The 23,849-nt window shown below is 37.3% G+C and overlaps 2 protein-coding genes across 2 annotated transcripts in view; one reads left to right on the forward strand and one right to left on the reverse strand.

Moving 5' to 3' along the window:
- FYB1 (FYN binding protein 1) overlaps positions 1 to 15,040 on the reverse strand; it is a 179,025-nt gene extending 163,985 nt beyond the window's left edge. Inside the window, exon 1 of the mRNA XM_007461237.1 lies at positions 14,958 to 15,040. Coding sequence (XP_007461299.1) covers positions 14,958 to 14,960 — 3 coding nt within the window. The 5' untranslated portion in view covers positions 14,961 to 15,040. The remainder of the gene's footprint in view (positions 1 to 14,957) is intronic.
- On the forward strand, positions 2,381 to 5,247 carry LOC103080508 (dimethyladenosine transferase 2, mitochondrial-like). The gene is given in 4 exon segments (XM_082931212.1): positions 2,381 to 3,106; positions 3,108 to 3,388; positions 5,065 to 5,143; positions 5,146 to 5,247. Coding segments are annotated over 4 exon segments (1,188 nt in total).
- Positions 15,041 to 23,849: the final 8,809 nt, after the last annotated feature.

A 23,849-nucleotide genomic window follows, 5' to 3' on the forward strand; every position in this document is an offset into this window, starting at 1 on the left:
CTTCTTTTGATTTCTACCAGGATTTACATAAGGATTGAATTTATTGTTGGCTTATCAGTTTTTGTAGCTCAAAACTGACTACAGACCAGTGATTCTGAGCTGTGGTTTTACAATCCTACTAGCTGGTTTTAAAAGCTATATAGTAAAATTCTGAACATTTTAATTAAAAACGTTATTTTTTATTGAATTAATATTTAAAAGAGCATATAGCATTTTGAGGAAAAAGTGAGTCATAGAAAGCAAAAGGTCCCAATATGAAAAAAAAGAGAAAAATTCTTTAAAAGCTTTTAAAATTCCCATTCTCAAAACACTAATTTTGGCTGGTTTGTTTTGCAAGTTCTTTGCATATTTTACTTATAAAATAAATAGATAACTTAGAAAAATTTTGTATAAATTTTGCTATGCAACAGGCATTATTCCAAAGACATTCATTTGTAAACCTAAATAAGCCTCATAACAACCTTAGTAAGTAGTAGGTATAGTTATTCATTGTTTACACATAGGGAAACCAAGGCACAGAGAGGGTAAAATGATCAAAGTCACATAGCTGAAACTGGACAGCACTGAGATTCAAATAAGGAAGTCCAGCTCCAGACCAGACTCACTTTAAACTCTATTCACTAGAAGTTTACCAGTTTCCATTTAGAGTTCCCGAAACACTGGGTAAGACTTGGCATAAGTGATCATCAAAATGGGTTAAGCGATAAATAAATAACTAAAGCAAACTTTGGATGTTTGAATCATTCATGGAACTTAAAAAAAAAAAGTACGTGAGCCCCACCCAGGCCAGCCTGAATCAGTATCTCTGGGGTGGGGCTTATGCAACTGTGTATTTTAAAGTTAAACAGCCGATTCCAATGTGCTGCCAGATTGACAGCCACTGATCCAAACTTCTAGCTAAGTCTTAGTACAGGGGATCTCAAACTTGAGCATGCATCAGAATCACCTGGAGAGCACGTTAATATACAAGCGTCTGGGTCCGACTCCCAGAACTTACTCAGTCTTGGGTGGAGCCCAAGGATTTCCATTAAGTTCCCAGTTCAGTGATGTTGATGTTGCTGGTTTAGTGACCACACTTTGAAAACTACTGTCTTAATAAGCTGGGATAGGGATAAAAGTGGGTAATAGAGACCTGGAGGAAACTGGACTAATTCTAGCATCTCATCAACCCTGATGCTGACATATTTCCTCTACTTTGTTGATTTACCCAATAACACTGAGGATGAGAGAAGAAAAGAAAAAGGAAAAATATGAAGCTAAAGGGAAGTGAGGGAAAAGATAGAAGAGGAATTAATTTCTTCAGTAAACTAAAATTTGTGACTCTCTCACTGACCTAATCACCTGTCAATGATAGAATACGAAATGAGAAAATTTAACGATAGCTACACTCAAAAAGAAATGCACCTTTCTATGTCAGAAACAGAAAAGAAACATAAAACAGTGAGTGAGACTGGAAGACTGGAGGGCTGTCAAGGCGGGCTGTTGGTTTAGGGTACAGAAGTGTTTATTAATTCAGCTCCTATAGGTAACCTGAGAACCTGAGCTATAGTCACTCTTTGAAACCAAGGGCAAGGACAGATATGCTTTTTTCCCCATCCTTAGTGCCATGAAAGGAGACCGAATGATCAGTGCTAAGAATTGCCTGGGGATAGACCAGCAGTTCTCAACTGAGGATGAGAGCATGGCAAGGGGAGGGGGGGGAGCACATTTTGTAATCTCTGGAAATGCTTTGTGTTGTCACAATGAGGGGGACAAGGGTACTACTGGATCTAGTGAGTTGGGACTAGAGATTCTGTGAAACATCCTACAATGCAGAAAAGTGCTAAAGTTGAGAAATGCTGGGCTAGAACCAGGATCTGGACCAAGATGCCAGTTGACTTAGTAATGAATATACTAAATGTGCAAAATTATTGTGGGCCAGCTGTCAATATAGACCTGGTTCTGGGCTGGAGGAACCTCAGAAAGCAGTAGTAGAGGTAAGCACAATATTAGAGATGTTGGCAGATAGAAAGTGAAAACTAAGCCATCAACCAAAAAACCTTCTCAAATGGGTCTACCACACAATTCCAGACTACAGAACGAAGACTATAAATAAGAAATAAAAACCCAATGAAATCAACAATTTAAAGATGGGTTTACCTCATATTAAATTAAAATAATAGAACAATCTGAAAGTGACCTTAAGAATTTAGGATATATCAAGAAAAAAAATGAATGATACCTATAGGAGAGCATAAGAATATTTGAAACAAAAATGGGCAGACATTAGGCAAAAACAGGTGATTATCAAAAACAACCAATTTAAAAAATTGGAGATAGATGGAGTTCATTGACGATGTAACGACCCTGGTAACACTGGGACAGGCCTTAGAGGGTGAGAATGTGGGTCCCAGGGATGGGATTTCCCTCGCGGCTGATGCTGTCAGCCTTGACCCGCGCTGGGCGCTTTTGCATTTTGAAGTCGGGAGCGGTGAGGCTGATGGACGTCCCGGCAGGGAACCGCCGTGGCTTGTCTGACTACTACCCGCTTCTGATGCCCAGTGTGGGATTTGGAAAATCGTCCTCGCGTGTTTACAGATGCCACTCAGAGACCAAGCGGTACATAACCAGCCCGAAAGTGGCTGAGACCTTGGTGCAGATCCTACGGGGAAAACGAAAATCTTGCCAGCTATACCTGGAGTGCAATCCAGGTCCTGGAATCCTGACGCAAGCATTGCTCGAAAGTGGTGCCAAAGTGATTGACCTTGAAAGTGACAAGACTTTTATGCCACAATTGAAGTCCTTAGGAAAAAAGGTGAATGGAAGACTAGAAGTGGTCTACTGTGACTTCTTTAAACTGGATCCTAGAAGTCGTGGAATACTAACACCTCCTGTTATGACTTCAGATACGCTTTTTCAGTATTTGGGAATAGAAGCACAGCCTTGGTCAAAAGGTGCCCCTTTAAAAGCCATTGGGATCTTACCACCTAAAAATGAGAGAAGTGCACTTTGGAAACTTTTACATGACCTATATTCCTGTACTTCTGTATATAAATATGGACGAGTAGAACTAAATTTGTTTATTACTGAAAAGGAATGCTGGAAAATAATGGCAAATCCCCCAAATTCCAGGCTCATATCAAGCATTAAGTGTGCTCTGTCAGATAGCTTGTGGGATTAAGCTCCTGCATACAGAGTCCTCCTTATCATTTGGCACATATACCGCAAATGGGCAGCTGGCAAAGCAAAAGCATAGGGAATCATTAGAACAAAACCCGTGTTTTATTCAACTGATTCCGCATAGAAATTTATTTACAGGAACCTTAACACATTTTAACTATGATGTGTTTTTTCACATGTTAAGGCAGTGTTTTATGAAACTCAATGCCAAGCTAATAGACCATTTACAGTAAGTAAGAAAAATGAAAGCAAATATAAAAGTAGCAACTTAATGTGTGAATTGTGCTTTCATGTTAGAGCTTTGTTTTTTATATTTTTTATATCTTCATTAACAGTGAGGTACCATGTTTTCACTCATCTATTTGTACAAAATACTTCGTTCTCACTGGTACACATTTTGAGGAAAATATATTTTCCACATAATCTCCTGAGCTTAATTTTTTTTTTTCCTTCTTTGAAAAAACAACCAGGGATGCCTACAATTCGTTTTATCTTTGTCAGGATTAATTTAACTACATGAAGAACTGGCTGCTTGCCCCGGCATTAGTGGTAGCATACTCACCATCCACCTCCCGTCATAGCCTGTCATTAGTGGTTCTGTTTCCTAGGCAAAGTAGGCACAGATCATTATACCACCCTAGTCCTGCTCTGGATCAAATTCTATGTTTCTGCCTAAAGCCTTATAAAAATTATACTGTTACTGCCTGCTTTGTATCTATATAATTTTTACGTAGGGCTGATGTGTACAGTTCTGGAAGTTACGCATTTTACCATGTACTCATCAGCCCATAGTCATTCAAAGTACTGTCAAAGGATGGCAAAATAAATAATCATTTTAATTAATTTGAACATCATTTAATGTATAACTCTGAATGAGCTGATGATTGAACAATATTTATGTAAAAATAAATGTTAAAAGTGAAGGTAGATCAGTAAAAGTCATCTGTTTTTCATCTTGTCACCTTGTGATAGTGGCTATTTTGAATGAAAATATCAAGAGTGTAGGAACTTAAGGAATACATATGATAAACTGTGGTTTAAAATGTTAAGAATTGCCTTGGAGAGCCTGTGGATTGAAAGGATGTTTACAGCTATGACCAAGATTCCATTCACAGTCAAAAAGTATTGGAAATATTTTCCACCAAAATATTTTAGTACAGTCAGAGGCTCACTGGTGGTTTCTTGCTAGGCTAATAGAATAAGGCAGTTTTCTGCTTCATAATTTATTCACAGTAATTGTTACATAAAAATGTGAAAATTATTTCCTCTTCTGAAAACAAACAGTAGTTCCTGCTGTTTATTAAACTTTTACATGAACCTAAATGTTTACTTATTAAACTTTTACATGAACCTAAATGGAGTTAAGAATATTTTTGCAAAGAGAATTAAAAGATGAAAGGTAGGCAGAAGAATTTTTTTTTTTTTTGCGGTGCGCGGGCCTCTCACTGTTGTGGCCTCTCCCTTTGTGGAGCACAGGCTCCGGACGCGCAAGCTCAGTGGCCATGGCTCACGGACCCAGCCGCTCCGTGGCATGTGGGATCTTCCCGGACCAGGGCACGAACCCGTGTCCCCTGAGTCGGCAGGCAGACTCCCAACCACTGCGCAACCAGGGAAGCCCAGGCAGAAGAATTTTTAAGGGCAATGTTAAACTAGAATTTTGCCTGAGCATTGATTAGAACATGTTAAAGCCTAAATCAGCTCTTTTCGTTACAGGCAAGCCATGAAACTTTAGGAATAGACATAGTTAAAGCTATATATAATAGGCAGGTTATTAAACTGAATAAGATTAATTATATATAATAAGTTAGGCACTTTAAATTGGGCTTAGAAGCCTCCTCTATCCATATTAACTGACAGTTGTTATGATAAAGAATTAAGCGCATTTACTTTGTATTTATTTTGTAGTTCATTGAGTCCAATTGATGCAATGCATATATTGAAGCAAATTTAAAAAAATAAAGATGTGAAAGTAATAGATGACTTTCAGCACCTGAAGACTTTCAGCACCTTTTTGAAACCATAGAGTGTTCCAAAGATGATAACTATAAGTGGCTATATGATGACTTCATGGAAGATGTAATCATATAGAGAAGTGGACTAATAAGACATTAACTGGAGCTGTTTATTTATTTGGAAATTATGGCACAAATGAAAAAGAACTGAGTTTGAAAAGCCCACATCCTTTCAACAGAAGATAACTGTTCTTGTTTTGCACAGCTAGGCAGATCATTTCTTATGCCATTGATAGCATTACTGTATTGGATAAAATAATGGCTGCTATTTTATTCAAACTGAATAAAAGGAAAACTTCAGTTAATTGTGGATTTGATCAAATTGGATTTATTTTGTTTTAAATTCCTATCTACTATAAGCATACTGGTAGTTATAGGGTATTAGCAGATGAAATTTAGTTTTAGAAATTCTTTTAGCCAAATATCTTACGTTATACTTAAATATTCCATTTTCACTGTCGATTTTTATATCCTCCTGGGGGAGCAGAAGAGTTTGTATGTAATTAAACTTGGAAAGTAAACTGATTTAGTTGGGTTTTTTTTACTTTTCAGTTTGTTGAAATGTATTATCAAGTACTGTACAATTAAATTATTTAAATTTTAATATGGTTTAAATTTATTTAGAAATTAAAATATTTTAAGTAATAAGAAAAAAAACTGGAGATAAAAACTTAACCATTGAAACATAAATTCAATATATGGGATAAAATATAGTTTGGACACAGTTAGGGTAAGCAACTATCCTGGTCTGTCTGGGACTGAGAAGTTTCTAGGGCATGGGACGTTAGTGCTAAAACTGGGAAAGTGCTGGGCAAACTGAGACAATTGGTCATCCTAGACACAGATGAAGAAAAACTTAGTGAACTGGAAGAAAAAGCTGATAAAACTGATTTAGCATTCATCACACAGGAACAGAGATAAACAAATTTGGAAGAGAAGTTAAAATCACATAGGATAGATTGAGTCTATCTAGCTTTTACCTAACAGGGATTCTAAAGAAACAAACTAGGAAGGAGGAAATGGTAGAGTAATAGTTTTTGAAGAAATAATAGCTGAGAATTTTTTAGAATTGAAGAAAATCATTAGACTTTACATCAGGGGTTGGCAACTACAGCCCATGGGCCAAATCCAGGCTGCCACCTGTGTTTATAAATAAAGTTTTATTGGAACACAGCCACAGCCATTTGTTTATGCCATGTCTACAGCTGCTTTCATCTACAAAGATAGAGCTGAATAGTTGTAACAGAGACCACAAAACCTACAAAGCCTAAAATATTTACTATCTGGCTCTTCACAGAAATGTTGTAGATCCCTGCTTTAAATTGCTACTCTGAGTACCAAGCAGGATAAATAAAAATCAGTTCACATGCCTACGAAGCATAGTAAAGCCACAAAACATAAAGACAAAGAGACACCTTGAAAGGAATGACAGAATTTCAACTACAAGGTAAGACAATTAGACTTGATAGCATACAATTATGCAACACTAGAAGGCAGAAGCCAATGGGGTAAGTCTGTAAAGTGCTGAGGAAAAGTAACTACCAATTTAGAATATTTATATACGGCTAAACAATCCTTTAAGAGTGAAGTCAAAATGAAAGTGTTTTCAGTTATACAAAACCCAATATACATTGTAGTATATAATATTACTCTTCTTCCAAATGGGTATCCATCTCTGCTATTACCCTGAATGCATAAAAATTATACATCCCTACATCTCTGTCCTGTTTAGCTGAGGCATGACTATGCAACTTATTTTGGCTGATTAAATGTGAGTAAAAGTGAAGTACATCTCTTCCAAGCAAAAGTGTTAAGAGCTAGAAATAGGGTTGGAAGGTTATGTTAAATGGGTAATTGCATTTTGTTTAGGTTCTTGCTGTGTTTGGGAGAATATTAACAGAAATACTAAATAGTTGTAGGAATTGTTAGAAAATAGGTAAGGGCATGTGTACTTGGGTAAGAAGATATATGAATCCAGAGCACAAGAGTAAGAGGTAAGAAACAGTGATAAACATGGAGTTTTATGAAGTATATGGACCAGTACGACAGAGTTAAGAGCTTAGAAGCAGAGTCACACATATGTGGGAAATGGACATATGACAAAGGAGGCAACAGAAAGAAGTAGGGGAAAAAAAACAGACTAAAATAAATGGTACTTGACAATTGGTTATCCATTGGGAATATATTAGATGCCTACCTCACACCACAAGTATAAATAAAGTCCTGATTATTAAAGAACTAAATATGAAAATCAAATCTTTAAAATATTTAGAGAAAAGGTTAGGAAAACAGCTTTAACATTTGAGAGTAGGGAATAACTTTTCAAAAAACATCAAAGCAGAAATGTAAAATTTGACAGCATTAAGATTTAAAACTTCTGTATAAAAAAGAGACACTAAAAATAAAGTAAAAAAGAAGCCATAGATTCAGAGCATAAAATTAGCAATGCACTAACTGACATAGAATTAATGCCTAGGATATATAAGGAATTCCTGTAAATCAACGTGAAAAGATAATCTGTAAGAAAATGAACAAAGCACATGAGGCGAATTTACAGAAGTTACCTGAACAGTCAATAAGCTTATGAAAACACATCCTATCTTAGTAGTAATCAGGAAAATTGAAACCAAAATGAAGTAGTTTTGCTATGCCGACAAGGGCTTAATCTCCAAAATATACAGGCAGCTCATACAACTCAATATCAAAAAACAGACAACCCAATCAAAAAATGGGCAGAAGACATTTCTCCAAAGAAGACACAGATGGCCAACAAGCACATGAAAAGATGCTCAATATCGCTAATTTTTAGAGAAATGCAAATAGTATGGAGTTTTCTTAAAAAACTAAAAATAGAGTTACCATATCATCCAGCCATCCCACTCCAGGGCAAATATCCAGAAAAGACAAAAACTCTAATTCAGAAAGATACATACACACCGATGTTCTTAGCGGCACTATTTACAATAGCCAAGACATGGAAGCAGCCTAAATGTCCATAGACAGATGAATGGATAAAGAAGATGTGATGTATCTGTATCTATATCTATATCTAATAGAATATTACTCAGTAATAAAAAAGAATGAAATAATGCCATTTGCAGCAACATGGATGGACCTAGAAATTATCATACGAAGTGAAGTCAGATTAAGACAAGTTTTTATGATATCACTTATATGTGGAATCTAAAAAAATAATACAAATCAACTTATTTACAAAACAGAAACAGGCTCACAGACATAGAAAACAAACATGGTTTACCAAAGGGGAAAGGAGGGGAAGGGATAAATTAGGAGTTTGGGATTAACAAATACACACCACTGTATATAACATAAACAAATAACAAGGATTTACTGTATAGCACAGGGAACTATATTCAATATCTTGAAATAAACTATAATGGAAAAGATTTAGTTATATACATATATAACTAAATCACTTTGTTGTACACCTGAAACTAATGCAGTATTGTAAATCAAGTATAGTTCAGTTAAAACAATTTTTTTAATGAAGGAGAGTTTTGCATATAATAAATTCTCAAAACTCTATCAATAAACTTGACAAAACCAAGTTTTAGGGATGATGCAGAGAAATGGCAACTCTCATACAAGGTTGGTGAGAGATAAATTGATACAATGATTTTAGAGAACAATTTGCTAACATCCAGTAAATTTAAAGGTGTCCAGACCCTCTATGCAAAAGAACATTTATTCTAGTACTGTTCAAAATGGAAAATAATGACAACGAATTCAACGTTGGAGAATAGATGAATAAACTGAAATATAATTACACAGAAATTCAATAGGTTGAACCAGAGCTGCATGGGTCCAAATGGGTACATATTGAAAACATACCAATATCGAGTGAAAGTATGCAAATGCAGAAATCATAAAAATAAACTGGGCAAAACAGTATTATATAGTATCTTATGGGTACAGGCAGATGAAATAAAAATATAAAAACATGACGGGGAAGGCGAGACAGCACTATCAGAGCAGGTGTTCCTCTGCTCGTGGAAAGAGGGGTATGGAACTGGGAAGGGCAAAAAGAGGGCTTCAACTTTGCCTTTTTTAGTTTTGAAAAGATGGCAAAATGGCAATAATATGAAAAAATGGTAATATGTGTGGACTCTGGGTGGTGAGTATGTGAGCATTTGTTATGCTATTTGCTTCTTAACATACCATAGTATTTGAAAAAGAGAAGCGCATGAGAAAGAAGGGGCAGATGGAATGCACCTCCAAGAATTAGGGAAGTGATATTGAAGTTACTAAATCCAGAGCTGGAGCTCCACACCCATTCGCTTCAAGAGCAAGTGTGTTGCACATTTAGCGGCTGCTCATACGTGCTCTAAACAAGTGCCTCTCATTTCCTCCTATGCGCATTGACCTGTGAATGAACGAGGTCTAGAATTTGAACCTCTCGCTCTTGGCTTAAAACTCGCTTGTCCATCGACAGATAAATGGATAAGGAAGATGTGGCGCATGTATACAATGGAATATTACTCAGCCATAAAAAGAAACGAAATTGAGTTATTTGTAGTGAGGTGGATGGACCTAGAGTCTGTCATACAGAGTGAAGTAAGTCAGAAAGAGAAAAACAAATACTGTATGCTAACACATATATATGGAATTTAGAAAAAAAAAAGATGGTACTGACGAACCTAGTTGCAGGGCAGGAATAAAGAGGTAGACATAGAGAATGGACTTGATGACATAGGGTGGAAGGCGAAGCTGGGGTGAAGTGAGAGTAGCATCGACATATATACACTATCGAATGTAAAATAGTTGGCTGGTGGGAAGCAGCCGCATAGCACAGAGAGATCAGCTTGGTGCTTTGTGACCACCTAGAGGGGTGGGATAGGGAGGGAGAGAGGGAGGGAGGGAGACGCAAGAGGGAAGGGATATACGTGTATGTATAGCTGATTCACTTTGTTATACAGCAGAAACTAACACACCAGTGTAAAGCAATTATACTCCAATAAAGATGTTTTTTTTTAAAAAAGAAAACCTGGGACTCAAAAACAAACAAAACTCGCTTGTCATAACAGAGGAGATTTTTTTTTTTTTTTAACACATTTGTACAGACGTTGCAGCAAAGGGGAAGCAGCCCATTTGCAGAAGCAGAGGATATAAATAGATCGAGAGTAGAGAGTAGGAGTGTACGTGAAGGGAGTGTGTGGAGGTAAGTGGATTTCTATTTGGGGACAGTAGTGTGTCATTCAGGACTGTGACTGACCCCCTCCAGCTTATGTGATAAGGACAAGAATCACCGCTCTCCATGAAAGAAGTGGCTTGGAGCCCCAGCTCCCAGAGGGATTCTTCTAGCTCAGATTTTATTTTCTGATTTCCCTGGAACACCAGCTCTCAAGTGGGCCTCCACAGCAGCCCCTCAAATTATTTGTGGGGCCCCAAATCCATCCCCCTCAGAAATCCTTCACAAATTAAACAGTTGGCTGTGTTTAAATTTGGGGTCAAAATTTAAAGGATGAGGGAGAGAAAGTCAGTAGTGAAGCCCCACACCGTCGTCAAGTCTACCTGGAAAGGATGCACGTCACTTCAGAAGTAGCCCTCCCCCTAAAATGTGAATCGGATAATGACACTCACCTCTCTGCTTGGGAGCCTCCAACGGCTGCCCGGGTGAACAAAATAAGATGAAATTCCTTGTCATGGCCCTCGAGACCCTGCAATATGTGACTGCTGCCTGCTTCTAGAAACCACCTCTTTGCCTCTCTCCTCTTCTCTTGCTTTTCCTCCTGCCACCCTACCTTCTTGCAGGTGCAAGCTGTCCCCTGCCTCTTGTCTTTTGTTCCTGCCATTTCCTGTGCTTGAAATGCTCTTTACTGCCACCTTCCCTGTGCCCAGCTTATTCTCGCTCTTCGGTGCCGCAATTCTCAACCTGCACCGGACACCACTTCCCACCTTAAGGGTTCGATTTAACTGGTCTTGGCTGGGGCCTTGAGAATGGGTGTGATTTATAAGCTACTCACGCGATTCTAATGTGCAAGGAGGGTTGAGAACCAGCGCTTTAAGTATCACAGCATTGAAGACCAGACCACTATCTAAAGAGGATGTTTCCTTCATATGTTCTATCTCAGTTCCTTATTTACCTCCTTCAGAGCTCACTGCCTGGTATTTTACTTATCTGTTTACTTGAATTAACTTTCCGTCTTCCAGGGAACAGTGGTTCTCCAGGTGTGGTCCCTTGACCAGCAGCATCAGCATCACCTGGAACCTTATTAGAAACACCAATTCCCAGGCTCCTTCCCCAACCCTCCAGGGGATTCAGATACTTGCTAAAGTTGGACCCACTGTGCTCAATGTGAGCTCCAGGAAGCCAGGACCCACCTGTCTTCTTCACCCTGCATTCTTGTCCAGCAGAGCCCAACGCGGAACAGGGCCTCAACAAACCCTCACTGAATAAAGAATGATAACACATTTCTTTTGTTAGTTGCTCACACGTGAACTGCAAGCTGAGTGAAAGGAGCAAAACAAACGAATAAAACCCCCAAACCAATTTTTACTTCATTTCTTAAAACCTTCTAAGGTTTATTGATAAAAGATTTTTCCCCTCACTAACTGTGAACATACAAAAATTTGTGCAAGATTCAATATCTGCCCCTCCCTCTTTTTCAGAAAATCTACAGCTTGAAAGGTACCTAAACATGCTTGTCGTGTGGACAGGTATCATTATTGACATACTTGTCGTGTGGACAGGTATGTTATTTCCAGTTAAGGCTGTTAAGTGACATAATTTGTCTAAGGTCGTAGATTAAGTCAATTTCCACAGGACCATCTGTTTGAGAAGTAGAATCTTACTGTTGGTTCCTTCTGCTTCTGAAATGTGGAATCATAAAGAACATTATGGAACACCTAGTCCACCCTCTACCTTAACTGAGCTGCTTGAGAGAGCTGGAAAGCTGAGTCAAGATCCCACTGTGGGTTATGGGGAGGCTGGGCCTGGAGCCCAGCACTCCTTGCCACCATGTAGCTAAAATCTATCATTCTTTATAGCTGATATCCTTGTCCTCACAAAACCCCACGTACTTTTCCACCTAATTCCCACAAGTTTCTACAGTTCCTCTGCCAATAAGTTATACGAAGAGGGTGATAACAGGTGAATTTCCCAATAACCACTTGGGCCATGATGTGATTCCACTTTCTGATGCTCCCTTCCTGCACTCAGCCTGGAGGAGGCAGAGTTAGTCACACCAGTAACACAGCAGGAGAGCTTGGAGGGAAGGCGAGGCATTTGGTCAATTGAAGTCTTTATGCCTCCTTAGGAAATCATTTATTTGGGGCTGGAAAGAAAGAAACCAACATTCATTCAGTGTCTGGCTGGTGCCTGCACTTTAATAGGTGCTTTGTAATCACAATTTTATTCACTCCTCAAAACAACCCTGCGAGATAGTTACTGTCGTCATCATCAACATCTTCATCACAGTTGGACAAGGAAACAAACTCAGAGCTCAAGTGACTGATGAAAAAAACATACAACTAGTAAGCAAAGCATAAGAAGCCAGGAATAGGGACTTCTCTGGTGGTTCAGTGGTAAAGAATCCGTCCTGTAATGCAGGGGACACGGGTTCAATCCCTTGTCAGGGAAATAAGATCCCACATGCCGTGTGGCAACTAAGCACATGTGACACAACTACTGAGCCGTTGCACCTCAACTAGAGAGCTTTCATGCTGCAAACCACGGAGCCCGTGCGCCACAACTAGAGAGAAGCCTGCGGGCCACAACAAAGAGCCTGCGTTCTGCAACGAAGACCTGATGCAGCACCCCCCCCCCATAAAAAAGCCAGGAATATGGCCTTTTGACTGATCTATGATGTATATACCATAACTGCCACTGGGAAATTCATTTTCCATGCCATTATATAGTAGGTAAACTTAAAATATATTGTTTAACAAGAGGGTAACTGTGTTCAAAGTCTAAATATATGTTTTTTCACCTACCTATTCTTCTAGTAGTTCTGACAATGGAAAATTATAAGGCAATGTATATAAAAGAATGTTTAGGACAGTCTTGTCTATATTACCATAAAGAAAGAAAAATAAAATAAGAAACAATCTCAATGTCCAGCTATATGGAACTAAAATAAATTATGGAATACAATGCAGTCATTAAAAATGATTCATTATTAAAAATGCTATCATAACTCAGATATTATTCAAGATATTTTAAATTATAAAGCAAGTAAGGAAATAGTTTATAAAGTATGATAGTACTTGTAGAAAATTATATTTATAAGATATAGTTTTAAATGACAAAATTCTAAAGAGATCTGTATTAATTTAACAATGATTGCCCCCTAAGTGATAGAACTATAGAAAACAAGTATTGTGTCATTTCTTCATATCTATATTTCTAAGAAATTTTCTTTAGTAATATGCATTACTTTTGTAATAAGATGGTGATCTCTTAAGAAAACATTATATGTAACACCAAACACACACTAACCAATTAAACCTCTCTCCTTTTTTTCTTCTATTACCATCTATTTTTCCCTAATAAGAAAATGCAAATAACCCTGTCAACCACAGTGCCCTTATTTATTTTTGAAGAGGCTATCGTAATTAAGGTCAAGATCTTTTCTAAGAATCCTGGATCTGAAGACCAAGTTTGGAAACACTAGAGGGACTTGTAAATCCCATCTTGATAGGTGATCGCCCTCCTCTACAGATGGGGCTTCAGGGACAGCCCACGGGCTACCGTTTCCTCTCTGTGGTATTCCTCACCCCATGACTCTGCAAGTCTGACCCCATCTCTTCTCTCCCTCTCTTTCCCCCATGGTGAGATTACAGTCTCTCACCTCTGCCCTTTCCCCATTCTGGTGCAAGAGATTTTAGACTACATACTCATGCCATGAATCTTTCTACCCTCTCTATTCCAGAGCCTACAGTGCACTCCCTGCCCCACTGAGTACCTACAGGGATCATTGCCTCAGTCCCCATCTTCCCACTGGGAGGTGGCAAAGGAAGTAATCCTCTCCATAACAAGAGAAAGGGTAACCAATCTCTATCTTCTAGGGGCTGCGGAGTCTGGGAGGGGTGTGTGGGATAGAAATTTGACTCTCTTCTAGACTCTGTGAACCTGAGAACACCACATGTATAAGAACACAGCCAATTATACAGCGAAATAATAGGAAACTGTTGCAGAATCTTAATGCTGCAGTTCAGCTACTTTATGGATTAAGCTAGTTTTTATGGTACACTGGGAACCCAGTCATGATTTTAAGTGCGTTCCACATAATGACTTTCAGTTGACTTTGGAACACAACCTGTCCCTAAGATTTGGACTACTTGGACTTTGCTTCTCTTAATTAAAATAATAAAATGCATTTTTCTAAACAAAAGAGCTCCTCTTGTAAAATTCACCATGTTGTCAAAATGGCAGTCATCCTCAGCAATATTGCCCAACGTATATCACTGGAGTTCTCTTCAGGGTTCCAAAGTGCTCATAAAAGGAAATGACTGCACTTCTGGTTATAGCACCCAACCATCTTAAGAGGCAAGACAAAGAATGCAGCTTTTCTTTCTTTAAGGCATAGCTCTTTCTCTATTCTGAAGGCTAGAATCAGAAAAGGGAACTCTTGCAGCCACAGTCCCTCAGCTGATATAATAGAGCCTTAGCAGCTTTATAAGCAAATGGAACTATGATGAGATAAGCAAAAATTCCAAAGGCTTGGAGGACCTGGCCGTGAAGCACTCCCACACCTCTCTGCTTTATGTAGAAAAGATTAGATGTTTGCTAGGAGACCAAGGAGAGTCATAAAATCTATTACTTACCATTTTTATTGAAAAGAGTTGACGTGCCTGGCACACAGTGACCCCGAAGATGCTGTAACTCGGACAGTGAATGTGCAAGTTAGCTATGCAGGGTGTACTTCCTTTTTTGAACCTTGTGGTCTGTCCAGTTTTCACACATTGATATATAAGGTTTATTTGCATGTTATCTCAGCCCTCAGAGCATTTGTATAACTGGCCAGGTTTATCCAGTTATTATGCTTTAATAATATGAAAACAGCTACAGGTGAAGCTTTGAAGTCCTAAATATTGACACAGAATTTAAAAAAAAAATGCCTGAATTGTAAACTCTGTGTATGTTATTAACCCATTTTATATAAAATGTGTGTTTGTGGACCTATCTATGTATCTATTTATTTATCTGCCAAGTACCCACATTAACATGTTAACAGTGGTTCACTTCGGTGGAGGTATTATTACAAATAATCCTTATTTTGTACTTTGCTGACTTTCTGACTTTTTAATTTTGAGTATATGGCACGTTTAAAACAGAACTATAATCTTAAAAAGAGCAAAAAGATCATGATAATTTTAATCATCAATTCCAAATGCATTTAAATCTATCTCACCAATATTTGAATGGTGGACATATTTTAAGCTTATCATAGGATGTTACTCATTTCATTAAAAATATAAAGTACATGTCAGTCTAGGTTCATGCATTAATTTTTTGGTAATATTTGTTAGCATCAGATGCCTCAATCTCTCACACTGGTGAACTAGATATTCTTGAGTTAAGGGCATAATATTTGATCCCAACTAGCCAGAGTTCTCACCAATCTCTCTAGTGCTTGTTTGAACTCATTCTGGTACATGGATTTTTACCTCCTTTATTTTTAATATATAGTCTCTATATATATACTGATACTAAAGTAATTTTAAGAGTAGAAGATCATCTTCATGTCCTATTGCAAAGGAAAGGCAACTGACTTCTTAATTTTGGGTTGCAAATTTCTAGATCTTGTATGTACTACCGCATTAACCTAGTAGAGAGACACCAAGTTTTTTCATTTGATCCTGACCTAATATTAATTACTACCGTGACAATAAAAATTCTTTATTAAATGGATACTCCCTATTATTTATTTCTTAAAATGAAAATGTTTTTCAAAATCAAGATGTGGTTAGAAATATGGATAGAATCATTGCCAGGACAAGGCAGAAAGGCAGGGCAAGGGTCAGGTCCCAGGGGTAGAAAGGAATTTGAGATTGCCTTGAAACTGTAGGTATTTTAAAGAAAGGTAGGGCTTGAGGGCTTGAGGATAGTCGGGAACTAGGAGGGTAGTCAGAAATTGTACTGTCTCTGGCACATAATAAATACTCAATGAATTAACGGAGGAGGAAGATCAAAGCAAGGCAGGTATGAGAACCATGCATTCTTTTAGACATAAGCCATTGCCAGAAGACCTTAAAATGGAGACATTCTCTAGCTTAACTGAAAAGCCTCTCATCCACTATCTGTTGGAACAGTACAATTTAGGGTCTAAAGCAGAGGGTTTTCATCTGGCAGCACGTTAAAATCACCTGGGAAGCTTTTAAAAATCCAAGTTTCCGGGCTTAACCCTAGACCATTAAATAAAAATCTCTACTTTGAGACCCAGGCATCAGTGTTTTTTTAAAGTTCCCCAGGTGGTTTCAAAATGCAGGCAAGCCCAGGCTCTAAAAGGAGGAGCAAGTGACTCATACGAGGAAGATGATAGATTAGGAGGCAATAACTTGATAGTACTGTAGAAATAATCCTGATGCTCTGACACTGTTTACTACCAAGTTTATCAACATATTTTCACCATGAGCTCCATAATAATTACTTATTCTCGGTCATTCTATGATTTTCTCTCTGGGCCGGTAATTTGGACAAAAATTACACAATAAACGGAAATCGAGCAATTTCCATTAACAATGTAGCTAACTGTACAAGGCTCTGGTTAAGAGAATGTTGAGTTTCAATTTATTCATTTGAGTTCCATTTCAATTTGTGTTTATTTCTAATTGCAGATTAAGGTGATTTTTCATTGTTATTGACATAAATTCAGCAGTCTGTCAAAAATATATTTAAGAGAAGAATCTTGGCTAAGAAAAAACAGGCTAGCTGTAGCTCTCATCCATAACTCATAACTCACCAATAAGTTTTTATTTTTAGTTTTTGGAGCACAATCATTTTACTTAAAAAAACATGTTTCAAGTATCACTTATGTGAGCACATTTCCTGTGAACTCAATTAAGTATGTAAATCCTTGAGCGGGAAGAGGAAACAGGAAATGCAAGAAAGCTGACACACAGTATAACGATACCATCTGAAGAAGATAAAGCTATTTTTTTGTGGTATGGGCGCTGCAGTTATTCCTGCTAGTGGAAGAGAGAAGTAGCTTAGAGAACACAAAAATGGTTATAATTCTTCAAATCTCTTTATAAATTTGCATTCCAGAGAGAACTGTTCTTGTTCAGGCAATGGTAAAATGAGGCTGTCTCCCTGGTACAAAGTGACAGCTAGATGGAGACTGTGAGGCCCAGAGACATGGTGCGGTTGGGGGAGACTGGTGAATCCAGCTTCATTTTTTTTAAGTCAATTTACAAGATGGAGGGCGAGAACACTGATGACAATATAAGTAACACTACTTATCGAGCCTTATTTAAAAACGTTGTCACTGTTGTATCTATCAGGTTTTAAAAGGAGCACGGTTGAAGTTGTTAGCACAGAGGGTTAGAAAGAATTATATACTCTTACACAGTTTCAGCTTTATAACCTGATTGGCTAACATTTTAGAAAAGAAACAGATGATCATCTGCTTTACGTGCCCAACAATCACAGGCCTGGGTAAGAGCCCTGAGATAGGAGAACAGGAGGATGTTGAGTCTCACCTCTCCCAGAAAGCCTTCTGTGCCACTGGCTCACTCACCTCTCCCTTTTTCTGGACTCCTGCAGACTGCACCACAAAATGAAGCTCTTTGATATGTTTCCCTTTTATGGTTCTCCCATTGTATCAGTTGCATTAAGTTTGGCTCCCTAAACAGATCTGAAACTCCTCCAGTACGAATTAATTTTATTACTTCCTTCTGTCACCCAAATATCCTAGAATAGCTTTTATTTTTTTAAAGCTTTTTTTGTGACTCACGGGTTCCTTTCAGAATCTGATGACAGCAGTATATGGTTTGCACACTAATTCTGCATGTGTACAGCCTCTCTTGAAGCCCATCCTTTATGGGAAGCTGTAGGAGAACTCTTGGCTAAAATATTGTCAAACACTGGGAGATGGTCACTACATTGGTGCTTTCTGATGATGAAGTGAAAGCACAGAAATGTTAAGTGACGCCTTATGTTTCCAGACTAGGGAACTGGTCAGCTAAAACTTCATTATTTTGTAAAATTATCTTTTATCGACATGCATTTGAACCTTGCCAGGAAAGAACAACTCAAACTCACAAAATAGATTCACAGAAATTCAAGGAAATTCTAGTTTCCTTGTGTGGAGAGATATGGAACAGCCAAATGGAAAGGAGCAGGAGAAAAGCAGGATAAGAAAAGGCACGCTTTAAAAATTGTGTGGGGAAACGGCTAGCTCCTTTATTTGGCTTATTTCTCTTTCACTTTTTGTTTTGAAAACAAAATGGATTTTTTTCACTCTTGCACTTTCCATTTTTGATGAAAGGAGGCCTTAATCCTTTCAGAACATCAATGCACTAGGAAGAAAAAAACGTATTAATCAACTTCAGTGAAAAATCAATTCATCTTTCAGTAGAAGGAGAATTCCTACTATTTTTCAATAGGATTGTTACCCCAAAACTGGGTTTGCCTCTTGGTGGGTGTTGAGCTAAAAGACACAACCAAGCCAAAGCCCAGGAGAAGGAAGGATTGATTACTTGCAGCCAGTAAGCAGAACACCAGGGATCTTTCCCAAAGCAGAGTCTTCCCCGAACAGCAAAACTGGGGGAGTTTTAAGGTAAGGGTACATGCATATTCATGAAGGGGCTTGGGCAGTCAACAGAATCCAAGCTTTAGTTGACTGAAGTCACTAGGGGCAGAAAAGGTCAACATCATCATCTCTTAGATCCCAGGTGATCTGGTGGTTGAGGGCTTCAGGCTAATCTTTACCCTTGAAATAGAAATAGGAGTCTTTACAACTGATATATTATCTTTGCTATTGTTATTTTTCTTGCCTGATAACAGTCGTTTATTTGTTCCTTTAAGATCATTAATTACTGAGACCTGTTAAAGGACATTGTGGCCAGGCTTAGAGCACCAAATGGCTTAGGCCAAAAATGGCTTCTCTTATGCCAAGAAAGCCATGCCTGGTTCTTTTTCTCTAGGGACCCCCTACCCTATCTGCTTAGAAGATGAGTAAACTGTATTTAAACTCAAGAAGGCCAGGGAACAATTTTCTCTACAATTTAAACCCAACCCCAGGCAAATGTTTACTAAACTCTAAAAAAAACCTGTTGAAATAGGACAATGGAGAAATAATCTAAACTTTAATTAAGGAGTCTTTTATCAAACCAATTAACTTGGAGAGCAGAGACAAAGAACAAAGCTTCTAGAAGAATCCTATGTTATATATTAATTTACTTACTACTTTCTCATTTGGGATATAATTTGTATCTTACCCTCTCTTGGGATTTGGGGAACTCCTAGAGAGCTCTGTGGGAGTCTGCTGAGTCTTGTAATCCTTTTATCTCACTGGATCTCCAACAAAAGATTTAACTGATACCATCAAAATACACACCCTCATTGGATTGATTGTTGCCCTTGAAGATTTGTTAACAATAATTGCTCTTTAATGAATAAAAGAAAGAAAAGGTCCTACATGAAAAATCTATTTTTCTTTTTGTCCTTCTGAATTCATTCATTCATTCCCAGTTTCCTTCCAAACAGGAAGGTTAGGCCAGAAAGGTTGGAAAATAAACTGATGTGCTTTGGGAATTTACAGACTCAGAGAAGATGGCAAAGGGGAAATGGATCACTCCCCCATTCCTGGAATTCTTATCCTGTCCCACTGTCAATTAAGTGCAGGTGTGAATATACTCATTTTCCTAGTCTGTTGTCTGTTTAATTTTAAAATAGAAATATTTCCATTTCAGTACAAGATAAATACTGATGAAGCCTTACACCTTTTTTTGCACTCAGAATATATTTCAAATTTGTTTAAATTAGTCAATTTAAAAGCATCTCCAGTTTATACTCTTTTCCCTTGAGTTTCTTTCTTTATTTTTTCACTTTAAAATCACCCTATTCTCTCCTTCTCTCCATTTGAAAAATTACTCAACCTGTCTTTTTTTTTTTTTAATTTTTATTGGTGTATGTAGTTGCTTTACATGTTGTATTAGTTCCTTTCAACCTTAGTCTTTTTGGTACCCTATTTCTCAAATGAAGATGTGTCGGACTGGAAGCCTTCCTAAACACAAAATTATTTATGACTTAATACAAAATTGGTCATACCTGAGTGTAACCTAGTGACAACTTTCTTTTTGGTCAGAAGAATAGGAATATTTCTATTTTCAATTCTGTAGTACCTTTTGGAACTAAATACTACTACTTAATAATGCTATACAGCAGACTTAGGGGTATCTATAATGTAGCTATGAAAACAAATGTAATAGAACACAATTTGTGAAATGACTCAATGTCACCCTTACCCTCTTTTCTCTTGTCCTTTCCAGGTAGATTGACTTTAGTAGGCTAACACACGGTTAAAAAAAATCACTGTTCAACAAATGATACTGGGATATTCACATTGCAAAAGAATGAAGTTGGAATCTTACCTTATACCATATACAAAAATTAACTCAATGGATCAAAGACCTAAACATAAGAGCTAATAAAACTATAACACTCTTGGAAGAAAACATAAGGGAAAAGTTGCAAGACATTGACATTGGATCCAGTGATTTTTTGACTATGACACCAAAAGCACAGGCAACAAAAGGAAAAGTAGATGAATTAGACTTCAACATTAAAAACTTCTTGCAAATCAAATATCTGATAAAGGATTAATTTCCAGAATATATAGAGAACTCCTACAACTCAACAACAACAAAAAACCTGATTAACAAATAGGCAAAGGACTTGGACATATATTTCTCCAAAGAAAATATACTAAAGCCAATAACCACATGAAAAGTTGCTCAACATCATTAATAATTAGGGAAGTGTACTTTAAACTCACAATGAGATACCACTTCATACCCATTAGGACGGTTATTATAAAAAAACAAACTAAAACTCTCAAACACAAAAGATATTACACTAAGTGAAATAAATCAGGTACAAAAGGACAAATATTTTGTGAGTCCACTTATCTGAGGTGCCTGAAATAGTCAAATTCATAGAGATAGAAAGTAGAATAGTAGCTACCATGGCTGGGGCAGTAGGGAATGGAGAGTTACTGTTTAATGTGTACAATACAATGTGTATTGTGATGAAACTCTGCATACGGAGAGTTTTAGTTTGGGATGATGAAAAAGTTCTGGAGGTGGAGAGTGGTGATGGCTGCACAATGTGAATGTGCTTAAAGCCACTAAACTGTACACTTAATAGTGACCAAATGGTAAATTTTATATAATGTATATTTTGCTACAGAAAAAAACACCTCCTCTTTTTTGTTTTTTTAAAGTATCATCCGGGTAAAATTATATTCAGGTAAGTGGTTACAAGAACAGAAAGCATATTCAGAACTTAACAGTTTGTAAATCTAACCACGTTAATTTTTTTTTTTTTGCTGTTAAGTTTTTTTTAATTTGAATTTTATTTTATTTATTTATTTTTTATATGGCAGGTTCTTATTAGTTATCTATTTTATATATATTAGTGTATATACATCAATCCCAATCTCCCAATTCACCCCACCACCACCTCCCTCCCCACCCCCCGCTTTCCCCCCTTGATGTCCATACGTTTGTTCTCTACATCTGTGCCTCTGTTTCTGCCTTGCAAAATGGTTCATCTGTACCATTTTTCTGGATTCCCCATATATGCATTCATATATGATATGTGTTTTTCTCTTTCTGACTTACTTCACTCTGTATGACAGTCTCTAGGTCCATCGACATCTCTACAAATGACCCAATTTCATTCCACTTTATGACTGAGTATTATTCCATTGCATATATGTGCCACATCTTCTTTATCCATTCTTCTGTTAATGGGCATTTAGGCTCTTTCCGTGACCTGGCTATTGTAAACAATGCTGCAATGAACATTGGGGTGCACATGTCTTTTTGAATTATGGTTTTCTCTGGGTATATGCCCAGTAGTGGGATTGCTGGGTCATATGGTAATTCTATTTTTAGTTTTTAAAGGAACCTCCATACTGTTCCCCATAATGGCTGTATCAACTTACATTCCCACCAACAGTGCAAGAGGGTTGCACTGTGCAAGGTAGATTGCTTTGGGTAATATAGTCATTTTCACAATATTGATTCTTCCAATCCTAGAACACGGTATATCTCTCCATCTGTTTGTGTAATCTTTGATTTCTTTCATCAGTCTTATAGTTTTCTGGGTAGAGGTCTTTTACCTCCTTAGGTAGGTTTATTCCTAGGTATTTCATTCTTTTTGCTGCAGTGGTGAATGGCACTGTTTGCTTAATTTCTCTTTCTGATCTTTCATGGTTAGTGTATAGGAATGCAAGAGATTTCTGTGCATTAATTTTGTATCCTGCAATGTTACCAAATTCATTGATTGGATCTAGTAGTTTTCTGGTGGCATCTTTAGGATTACCTATGTATACTGTCATGTCATCTGCAAACAGTGACAGTTTTACTTCTTCTCTTCCAATTTGTATTCCTTTTATTTCTTTTTCTTCTCTGATTGCTGTGGCTAGGACTTCTAAAACTATGTTGAATAATAGTGGTGAGAGTGGACATCCTTGTCTTGTTCCTGATCTTAGACGAAATGCTTTCAGTTTTTCACCATTGAGAATGGTGTTTGCTGTGGGTTTGTCATATATGGCCTTTATTATGTTGAGGTAGGTTCCCTCTATGCCCACTTTCTGGAGAGTTTTTATCATAAATGGATGTTGAATTTTGTCAAAAGCTTTTTCTGCATCTACTGAGATGATCATATGGCATATCAATTTGTTAATATGGTGTATCACACTGATTGATTTGCATATATTGAAGAATCCTTTCATCCCTGGGATAAATCCAACTTGATCATGGTGTATGATCCTTTTAATGTATTGTTGGATTCTCTTTGCTAGTATTTTGTTGAGGATTTTTGCATCTATTTTCATCAGTGATATTAGTCAGTAGTTTTCTTTTTTTGTTGTATCTTTGTCTGGTTTTGGTATCAGGATGATTGTGGCTTCATAGAATGAGTTTGGGAGTGTTCCTTCCTCTGCAGTTTTTTGGAAGAGTCTGAGAAGGTTGTGTGCTAGCTCTTCCCTAAAGGTTTGATAGAATTCACCTGTGAAGCCACCTAGTCCTGGACTTTTGTTTGTTGGAAGATTTTTTAATCACAGTTTCAATTTCATTACTTGTGATTGTTCTGTTCATATTTTCTATTTCTTCCTGTTTCAGTCTTGGAAGTTATACCTTTCTAAGAATTTGTCCATTTCTTCCAGTTTGTCCATTTTATTGGCATAGAGTTGCTTGTACTAGTCTCTCAGGATGCTTTGTATTTCTGTAGTGTCCATTGTAACTTCTCCTTTTTCATTTCTAATTTTATTGATCTGAGGCCTCTCCCTCTTTTTCTTGATGAGTCTGGCTAATGGTTTATCAATTTTGTTTATCTTTTCAAAGAACCAGCTTTTAGTTTTATTGATGTTTGCTATTGTTTTCTTTGTCTCCATTTCATGTATTTCTGCTCTGATCTTTATGATTTCTTTCCTTCTACTAACTTTGGGTTTTGTTTGTTCTTCTTTCTGTAGTTCCTTTAGGTGT

The sequence above is a fragment of the Lipotes vexillifer genome, unplaced genomic scaffold (genome assembly GCF_000442215.2).
Source record: "Lipotes vexillifer unplaced genomic scaffold, Lipotes_vexillifer_v1.1 scaffold467, whole genome shotgun sequence".
In the NCBI taxonomy this organism is placed as follows: domain Eukaryota; kingdom Metazoa; phylum Chordata; class Mammalia; order Artiodactyla; family Lipotidae; genus Lipotes; species Lipotes vexillifer.